At 40.0% G+C, this 10,510-nt stretch overlaps 1 protein-coding gene across 1 annotated transcript; it reads left to right on the top strand.

Annotated features, from left to right (window-relative positions):
• The first annotated feature begins 2,361 nt into the window (after positions 1 to 2,361).
• Krt25 (keratin 25) lies at positions 2,362 to 8,637 on the top strand. The gene is made up of 8 exons (XM_090351701.1): positions 2,362 to 2,790; positions 3,337 to 3,419; positions 4,105 to 4,261; positions 5,963 to 6,124; positions 6,215 to 6,340; positions 6,979 to 7,196; positions 8,105 to 8,172; positions 8,528 to 8,637. Exons 1-8 carry the CDS (start codon positions 2,362 to 2,364, stop codon positions 8,635 to 8,637), a joined length of 1,353 nt encoding a protein of 450 aa, XP_090207827.1.
• Positions 8,638 to 10,510: the final 1,873 nt, after the last annotated feature.

Here is a 10,510-nt window from a genome sequence, read left to right as displayed (position 1 = left end):
CCCCTTTAACACTAACATAAAAGATCAGAAGAAAAACATAAAGCAGTGAAAGATCTTTATACTGACAACTGTAAAATAGGAAAGGAAACAAAACTTATGGAAGCAGAAGCCAGTAGCTCATTCCTATAATCCTAGCTACTCAGGAGACTGAGACTCTTACCTCCAATTAACCATGAGAAAACAAAAAGTGGCACTATGGCTCAAGTGGTAAAGCAATAGCCATCTGAAAAGCTCAGGGAAAATGCCCAGGCCCAGAGTTCAAGCCCCAGGACCACCTCCCCAAAAAAAAAACTTAATGGAAAGATATTACATGTCCATAGATTAGAAGAACTGGGATTATTAAAAGATTCATAATAGCCACAGAGATCTACAGATTCCATGTAATTTCCAATTTAAAAAAAACTGCACTACAATTTTTCTCAGAAATTCATATGCAATCACAAAAGATACTCAGAAGAGAACATGAAAAATGTTGGATATATCACTTCATCTAATCTCAGAATCTACTATAAAGCTCTAAATAACCAAAACATCATGGTCCTGGTAAAAAAAAACTCTTCTACAGACCTACAGAACCAAATAAACAGCCCAAAAATACAATTGCATTTATAGCCTTTTTTTATAAAAAAAAAAATAGTGCTAAAAATATAGACTAGAAGTTGGACATTCTCTTCAATTAAAAAAATGAGAAAATTGTGATATCCACACATAGAAGAAAGAAATCAGACCTTTATTGCATACTATGTACAAAAACAATTCAAAATGGATTAAACATGCAAACACAAAATGTGGAAAAAAAACTGTAAAGCTATTAGAAGAAAATGTAGGGGCACGTTTCTTGATATTGGGCTGGACCAAAAAGCAAGGCAGAAAAAAAATGAGATTATGTAACCTGAAAGGGGTTTTTTTCACAGCAAGAAACTATTTAAAAAATAGATACCTCACATATTCAAAGAATATTTATGAACAATACATCTGATTAAGGTTTAGTCTCCAAAATATATAAGGAACTTTATTAGCCCAATAATAAGAAAACAACCTGATTTGTAAAAGACAGTGTTTTTGGTCAGTTGAAGGGCTTGAGTAAAACAATTTTTAAAGGAAGACATTCAAGGAGTCAATAAGTATTTGAAAAAAAGCAAAAACAATTCAATAACACACTAATTGCCAAGGAGAGACATTGGCCCAAGTATACAAAATTTCAATGAGAAGGAAGATATAAGTTGAAGAGGTTTATTGTACAATTAGGTGACTGTCATTAGTAACAATGTATTTAATGCTTGAAAATTACAAAGGGTAGATTTTAAATGTCTCACTACAAAACTATGTGAGGTAATAGGTATGTTAATCACCTTTATTTAGGCATTCCAGAATGTTATACATATCAAAACATCACATTCTACCCCACAAATATGGGGCTATCAGACACTTTTCTATCATATTTAATAGAGTTTTTGATAAATATTTCTATTCATATCTAGTAGAGAGCTAGCCTTCCTCGCAACTTTCACCTAAGCTAAATAAACCACACTACTTAAACACACATCAAATAAATTCCTTCCAGGTTGGCTTCAAATTGTGCAGGGTCAGGAAACAGGCTAATACCTTTCCAAACTCCCACAAAACATAACAACAATTAGAAGGCGTGTGTTCCTAATTACTCAAAGGAATAAGAGAAGACAAACTATCCCCATCATAAGTGTCAATAAACACGTTGCATGTGTCAGCCAAAATGGTAGTTAACTTCCCTTTGGAAATGGTGGCAAAAATGAAGCAAAAAGCAAATGCCACCAACAAAATAAACCACCAAAGCCTCCTGATTGAAGGTCCCCAGTTTAGGAGGCACGGTTACAATTTCTCTTCTCAACTGATCCCAAAAGAATTGCAAAAATAAAAGCAGAGTCTCAGAAACTTCAAAACCTACCTTAGCTTCATAGCCCCCAAACCACAGTGTCTGGTTTGTTTGTTTTGTTTTAAATTCTGTAATGGCCTGATGAGCTTTATCTTCTTAGGGTGGAAATGAAGAATGACTCATTAGTAATTTTAAAATGCGATCATGAACCCGACCTTGCTCCACCCAGACCCATTTCTCAGATAACCACCAACCCAAAGGCAACTGCCCTCCTACGAAAAGGAGCCCAGCAAAGCTAGATACTAATTAGGGAGGGGGGGAGAAATAGTGCAATTATGCGAACTTGCTGAGGCTGGCAAGCCATGTTTTATTCCTTGTAGGCAGAACTCCCCTACTGAACACCCTTGCGCATCGTCTATAAAAAGGCAGACATCCTCGCGGAGAGGAGAAGGCAGTCCACTCTGGCTTTCACCAACACAGATCTGTGACAGATTCGCCCTGAGATCATCATGTCTCTTCGACTTTCCAGTGGATCCCGGAGATCCTATCCCCGGCCCAGCACAGGGTCACTCAGGCTGTCTGGAGGAGCAGCCAGCTTTGGGGCTGGAAATGCTTGTGGCATCCCAGGCATCGGAAGCAGCTTCTCTTGTGCCTTTGGTGGCAGCTCCTCAGGAGGAAATGCAGGGGCAGGCAACTCCTGTGCTGGCTTCACCATGAATGAGGGGGGACTCCTGTCTGGCAACGAGAAAGTGACCATGCAGAATCTCAACGACCGCTTGGCCTCCTACCTAGATAATGTGCAGGCTCTGCAGGAGGCCAACGCCGACCTGGAGCAGAAGATCAAGGGCTGGTATGAAAAATTTGGACCCGGCTCATGCAGGGGTCTTGATCATGACTATAGTAGATACTTTCCTATCATCGATGATCTTAAAAACCAGGTAAGAGATAACATTTGGCCATCACATGCTGTGTGTGTGTTTTTATGTACGGATGTCATGTCACTGGGATTCTAGAACCAGGTGTCATCCCTATTCGTGATTATTTCTTACAAGGAACTTTAATTCAGCATTGGAAATTAGCACTAAGTAGATTCAGTCAACTAACCTCATGATAAAAATGTCAGTAATAACTGAGTTGATTTTTATTATTTGCTAGTCTGGGTGGGGGGGGGGGGGGGGAGAAGCTTGGGAGGGTTTAACTCATTGTGATAAACTGCCATGAGAAACTCAAACTCCTGCCAAGTGTCAGTGGTTCACGCCTGTAAACATACCTAGCTACTCAGGAGGCTGAGATCTGAGGATCACTGTTCAAAGCCAACTTAGGCAGAAAAGTCTTCGAGACTCTTTCTCCAATTAACCAACAAAAAAGCTAGAGTGCTAGCCTTAAGTAAAAAACACTCAGGGACAGACAGCCTTCAAGCCCTGAGTTCAAGCCCTGGAGCAAAGTAAATTTTTAAAATGAAACTCCAACTCCCTATTTTTTAGATCATTGCTTCCACCACCAGCAATGCTAATGCTGTTCTACAGATCGATAATGCCAGGCTGACAGCTGATGATTTCAGACTCAAGTAAGTAGACTTGCAGAGTAAAAACAGCACATGGTGACTAATAAAATGACTCAAATTTCTTTTTTAATGGCACCGTTAAATGTACCCACTCTTACTCCAAAACTGTAAAGTTTTTTTAACAGACTTTAACAGGGAATCTTATTATAGTAATAAGATTATAACACCACTCATTATTTAAAATATAAATTTAATATTACTAGAATCTCTCACTTTTCTGCATTGTGGCTAGTTTTAATGCACTCCCATAAATATAGTGTCCATTACCTACTTCTTTTTCTGTTCAGTACACCAGAATACAATAATCACATATAATAAATTTTATAAGTGTTTTTTGTGGCCAAATTTGCCACTTCAAAAAAATTCCAGAGACAGCTAGGCACTGGTGGCTCATACCTGTAGTCCTAGTTACTCAGGAGGCTGAGATGAGACTATCATAGTTAAAAGCTAGCCCAGGATGAAAAATTCATGAGACTCTAATCTCCAATTAACCAGCAAAAAAAAAAAAGTAGCTAGAAGTGGAGGTGTTGCTCAAGTGGTAGAGTGCCAGCCAAGTGAGAGATACAGGTCCTGAGTTTAAGCCTCAGTACTGGTACACACACACACACACACACACACACACACACACACGTGCACACACACTGTTTTAGCATTATCCTGTGACACGTTGGAAACTTCCCTTTTCAAGGTATGAAAATGAGCTGGCTCTTCATCAGAGCGTAGAGGCCGACGTCAATGGGCTACGCAGAGTTCTGGATGAAATCACCCTGTGCAGGACAGACCTGGAAATCCAATATGAGACCCTGAGTGAAGAACTGACTTATCTCAAGAAGAACCACAAAGAGGTAAGAGTTGATCGCCTCCATTGTTCTCCACCTCTATACACACTGCCTACTCCACTAGGGTCAGTGTACTAACCGTATTAAATAAGGAGGTCTGAAGACCCACTGCGTTCTGCTGGTTAGTCTTTGTGTTGAGTTCCCTGTATGGACTCACCTTTGTTCTCTCATCTAGTTTCCCATGAGAAGATAAAAGAATCTTGCTTCCCAACATAATCAGGGTTACAAGATCGGCATTTGCTATGTAATTATAGCTAAGTTAAAATACTCTACTTAGCAGATTATATCTAATTAGATAAAATGAATATCCTTTAAGGGGCTCCATTAACCAAAACAAAACTATGTAACTGTTACACACTTTAAGTACATATGCTTGACATAAAGACATATCTTAATTAATAGGGCTAGAAAAATGAAACAGCAATTAAACTATTACTCTATAATTTATACTTCTAAGCACATAGTACATTCCAAAGTGGTCACTCCAGGAAGCTAGATTGAAAATCAGACCATGTGATCATTTCATTTTGGAAGTCTGTTTTAAAACTACTTTTTTCTAAAAAAAAAAAGAAAGAAAGAAAGAAAGAGAAAAAAATAAAGGAAAATCTTTAAATTTTGAAAGGAATTTAATATTGTTAAACAGCTAAGAGACTTCCAAACCTAAGTCAACTGCTTGAAGCAGGAGATTAGCTGTGTTGAGAATGATACTTGGTTAATCACCAAGCTGCCTTGCAAATAAAATTACTTAAATCATTTGACCAAACAAGTTCAAGTATGAGTGCAGTCCATGGAAGTCATTCAATACATTTTTGATGAATTGTAAGCAAGTGATTTGAAAAAAAGAATGTTTCTCTCGGCTGGGAGTTTAGCCGAGTGGTCGATAAGTAAATCTGGGCTTCAGCAGGTCAGTCCACAGTCTCTAGTTCACACAACCACTAGAGGACAAAGCTAGACTTCACACAGAGATTTATCTGACTCCAAAATCCAACAGATCCATATAATGTCACTGTATGAGCATGACAGGAAGCTGGCTTCTTTCTTCCCTAGCGGAAATATACACACACTTAAGGATTAATTGATTGACTATCAACTCACTTGGAATTCTTCAAACTCCGATCCCAGTCCTCATGTCTATTCCCAGAATGCACCCAGGTTGAGAGCTTGTGGAACTGTGAACTTTAGTGACATGAAGCCCATCACAAGGATGTATATTGATGTTACAAACAGATTAAGAGCCAGAGGGCCAGTTCATTTTAAGTATTTTAAAGACTTGCATTTGGAAAAGGAAGGAAGACTTGTTCTGGGTAACAGAGCTAAAACTCCTGAGTTGGAGTTTCAAGACTAAGAACCCCATTCACCACAATGAAAAGCTGTGTAACCATTAAAACTCTAAGTCAACCATGGTGATGCATTCCTGCAATCCCAGCTTTAGGAAAGGCTGGGCAGGAGAACTGGGCCTCTGCATTGAGACCTTGACTCAACACAAACAAAACCCACCAAACTCACTACCCCCATGAAATGGTGATGCGTTCACCAACTATCCAAGGCAAGTTGAATAGTCAGAAAGGATAAAACGTGGAGGGAAGAGGTCACTTCACACAGCCTGGAAATTCAAACCAGACGGCTCAGAGCTCTTCCAAAACTAAGCTTCTAGACTTCCCAGACTGCGTGCATGGCTGAGCTGAATGCACCCTTCTCTGTCTACAGGAAATGCAAGTCCTGCAGTGCGCGGCGGGAGGCAACGTGAACGTGGAGATGAACGCGGCGCCCGGGGTGGACCTCACCGTGCTGCTCAACAACATGCGGGCCGAGTACGAGGCCCTGGCCGAGCAGAACCGCAGGGATGCCGAGGCCTGGTTCAACGAAAAGGTGCCTGCCGTCCAGTGAGCCGCCGCGGCCCCGCGGGCCCTGGGGCTCCTCCGGGCACTCACGCTGGCTCCCTGGCTTTCCCCATCACAGAGCGCCTCGCTGCAGCAGCAGATCTCAGAGGACGCGGGGGCCACCACCTCCGCCCGGAACGAGCTGACCGAGATGAAGCGGACCATGCAGACCCTGGAGATTGAGCTGCAGTCTCTCCTCGCCACGGTATGGAAGCATTACCCTACCAGCTCCTAGGTTCACGATGACTACGTGCCCATTGGTTTTTAAAGCCCCTCACAATGATGAACAGATACCCACAGAGAGGTGTGTGTGTGCGTGTGTGTGCGTGTGTGTACATGTGTGTGCATGTGTGTGCATGTGGGCCTGGGGCTTGAACTCAAGGCCTGAGTGTTGTATCCAAGCTTTTTTGCTCAAGGCTGGTGTTCTACCACATGAGCCACAACTAACCTTTTGGCTTTTGGACAATTAATTGGAGATAAGAGTCTCAGGGACTTTCCTGCCCAGGCTGGCTTTAAACCAGGATCCTCGGATTCCAGCCTCCTGAGGAGCTAGGGTTTGAGGTGTGAGCCATTAGCCATGACAGATTTTTATAACAATCTTGAAATAATAGGACACAATGGCATTACATGTCAGTTAAACGGCAACCCAAAACCTCTAGGCCTTTTCTACCATAAAGAAAGATTTGTCCACTTAGTTATGAAGCCGTAGAGTCATCTTAACTACAAGTTGATGGGAAATCTGAGAGTCCTACACCAAGCTGATGAGAAGAGGAGATCTTATATCAAACACCTATTTGCCTGTCTGTGTATCTGCCTCAGGTTCCCTATTCTGTTCCCTAACAGAAACAATCCCTGGAGTGCTCCCTGACAGAGACAGAAGGCAACTACTGCACACAGCTGGCCCAGATCCAGGCTCAGATCGGGGCCCTGGAGGAGCAGCTGCACCAGGTCAGGACAGAGACCGAGGGCCAGAAGCTGGAGCATGAGCAACTGCTGGACATCAAGGTCCACCTGGAGAAGGAGATCGAGACCTACTGCCTCCTGATAGGAGGAGATGAGGGGTAGGCAAAGTAATTTACCTGGAAGATGCCATATGGAGCCCTTCTGTATGGACACCACCAATCACAGGACAAACGTACCCAAACATTTCCAAATGCATCTGCACTTAACATGTATAGATTTCCTATTTCATTATTCCCTAAAGAGTACATTATCACATCCTGTGACAGAGGAAATACATTATATGGTATTTTTATAAGTCATCTAGAGGATGACAGCATATAGAAGATGTTTTAGATTATATGCAAATACTACACGATTTTATGAGATTTCTGTATCCACTAGTGTCTTGGAACCAACCCCCACTGACACTGAAGGATGATTAGCCTGAAAGTAGCTTAAACTTAGGTCCCTGGGAAGTGACTGAGAACTAATATAGCTGCATTCATGACCATGAACGCTGAATGTAATAATACAATTTGGCCAGAGGTGAATTAGCAACCCTTCATGAGACCAAATGCAGCAAGCTTTCTGTTGAAAATATATACTATGATATGTTTATTTCTTTATTTGAAATAGGAAAGGGAAGGGGGGAAAACAAGATGATTGGTAGGGGAAGGGGGGAGGTAAATGGGAACAAAAACATGAGAAGGGGTATTAATGTGTGAGAAGTAATGCACCTACTACATGGTGAATGTAATGGTAACCCCTCTATACATTGCCCTGACAATAAAAACTGAAATTTAAAAAAGAAAAAAATATATTATGTTCTTGAGGTTGAGACCAGGTTTCCTGTCTGAACTCAAACTCTAGATCCTCCAGCCCCAAAGTCCCAAGTGCTGGGGTTACAGGCATATATCACATTTCTCTTGACGAGAAAACAGAACCAACAAGCTAAATAATGCCTAAGGGTGGCTCTAGAACTGAAGGCGCTCTCTAGTCATCATTCTTATGTGTGATGTCTTCACAGGGCTTGCAAGACTGCAAGTTACAAGTCTAAAGATTATGGAGCTGGGAATGTGGGATCTCAAATCAAAGGTAATTAAAATGAAATTCCATTGTTATGCTACACCACCTCATTTCCAGTGAAGACTGTTTTTGTCTAGTACCTGAGATTAGTAAGACTAGATATAATAAATATTTTTAGCAGACATCAGTGTGTGTGTACTAAATGTCTAACCTTAGTGGTCTGTGCTAATTTTAAACAAAGTCACATGTGACTATGATTTTACTTAAGCAATCAAAGATCACAAAACAAAAAGCGTTACTCGTAAGTATGCATGCTTTCTACCTAGTCCATTCTGCATACAAAATATTATTGCACTAATTGATACAATTTCGTATTTATCTTTTTATAACTCTAAAAATCTCCTTTTGAATTTTAATTTTTCAGATTCAGCCAAACCTATCGTGGTTAAGAAAGTCCTTGAAGAGGTAGACCAGCGAAGCAAGATCCTTACCACTAGGCTCCACTCTCTGGAAGAGAAATCTCAAAGCAATTAAGAGAGAATAGCCAAACTTCCTCAAAGAAAAGGCATAATCTGTGTCTAGAAATATGAGCAAGTCTAAGAAAAATATCTGTCCTATGATTTTCTGTTCTTTTATCTTTCTGGGCAATCAACAGTAGACCTGTGCCTTCATCTGAAAGAATGCCACAGGCAAATCTGATTTACTTGGTCATTCTACAGCTAGCTAGAATCAATACTTGGTACTCAATAAACCTTCTTCCTTGAGCAAATTATCACCGGTGACATTGTCTTGTCTTTAAAACATTTATATCTGTGGTACAGATAGATATTCAACAGTTTCTCATTGTGTGAAAACTTTCAAAAATATCTAATGGGTTTTTTCCCCTAGATTTTCATGAGGACTTTGCAGATAACTCAAAATCAGACTAAATCAGAAGAAGTAAACACATTTTAATTCAATTCCTCATCTACTTTACACTTTGACACTTTAATGCCTATATTCCTTTTAGAACAGCTAAGATGTGTGCATTTCAGATCCTTCATCTGTAAATGTGAATAATAAAGGCACTTGTCTTAAATAGTTGTTGTAACTATTAAATGAATTATTATAAAGTGCACTTATGGGATAAGAACTCGGTAAGTGCTAATTCTTACTTTTTAATACTCAATACTTGTAATAATCTATTTTCAAGTCTCATTATTATAAAATATATATTAAAATAATATAGCAAATATAAGAGAGATTAATAAACTTCCTAGTGCGGAATACAAATTCTATCTATAAAGTCCCCAGCTTGTCTTGCAGGGTCATATTATAGTTAGTATTTATAATTCTCTTAAACAGAGGATTCCTCTTAAAAAAAGGAAAATGAGGTAGATGAGCTGACACTGTAACATCCTCAGATCAAATGTTGTCCTTTCCAGCACTTCCTTCCATCCATCCCAACAATTTGTAGCAGGTAGGACGTTTAGTGATAGGGCCTGGTGGAGAGGGCACAAGTCATTTCCAACAGATGAGAAAGGTGATCTTGGTTTTAGCATCAGAGTACTGTGACGAATCTAAGGAGAGAATCTGGGTTGTACTGCTTGGCAGCAGGTAATGGTTTCATCTGTGACAGACGGTATGGAAGGAGGAAGTGCAGGACAAGGTCAGCCTCTGGGACCAAGCTACATGGAAACTGGGTTTCTAGGTAGAGCAACTGTTTGTCACCAAGGGGAGATTAAATCAGCCATCTGCAACCCAAAAATACTATATATAGGTCAACCCCCAGCCAGTGAGAAACTTTGCTCTATTGTGCCTCCATAAAGGAAAAAAAAAACAACAACAAAAAAAGACAGTGTACGTTGTTTTTAATGACACCTTAACATTGTGAAAAACACATTAAAGAATTCTTTTATGTGCTCTTGAAAAGCAACTACTATGGCTTATCCATCTGATTACCAAGATCTAGCAGAAAGCATTTTGCAAATATTAAAGTATTAATCAAGTAAACATTCAAATACTACACATTTTAAAAACTATATATTTGAAGGATGAATGACACTTTTTAGTTTAAAAATGGCACAAGATAAAAGTTATATTTGTATTAATAGAATGATCTGTAACAATTAGAAAGCAAAATGCAAAGGAAAAACAAAAATCTATACTTCTGTTTAGCATGGCTGAGAAAACCAACCAAATCTAGAATAGCTAGGCAGCCAGTTGAATCTAGATTTGTACTACAGCATTTGGTTTTGTCTAAACTGTGGTTAGCGCCACCTGCTGTGTCTTAACGGTAAGGTCACATCCAGATCTCGGGACACTGAGATCTGAGGCTAGCTGTCTGAAGCCAGCCAGAGCAGAAAAATCCTTGAGACTCCACAACCAACAAAAAGCCAGGCATGGAATTTCTGGCTCAAGTGGTAGA

This window comes from Megascapheus bottae, chromosome 17, assembly GCF_031878675.1.
Source record: "Megascapheus bottae isolate mThoBot1 chromosome 17, mThoBot2.hap1, whole genome shotgun sequence".
In the NCBI taxonomy this organism is placed as follows: domain Eukaryota; kingdom Metazoa; phylum Chordata; class Mammalia; order Rodentia; family Geomyidae; genus Megascapheus; species Megascapheus bottae.
Note: the sequence above shows the minus strand (reverse complement) of the source record. Positions and strands in the feature narration are given on the sequence as shown.

Coding starts and splice junctions, on each gene's coding strand:
- Krt25 (XM_090351701.1), top strand. CDS start 2,362: ATGTCTCTTCGACTTTCCAGTGGATCCCGGAGATCCTATCCCCGGCCC. Junction 6,341..6,978: donor TGCAGTCTCTCCTCGCCACG/GTATGGAAGCAT, acceptor GTTCCCTAACAG/AAACAATCCCTGGAGTGCTC. Junction 8,173..8,527: donor TGTGGGATCTCAAATCAAAG/GTAATTAAAATG, acceptor TTAATTTTTCAG/ATTCAGCCAAACCTATCGTG.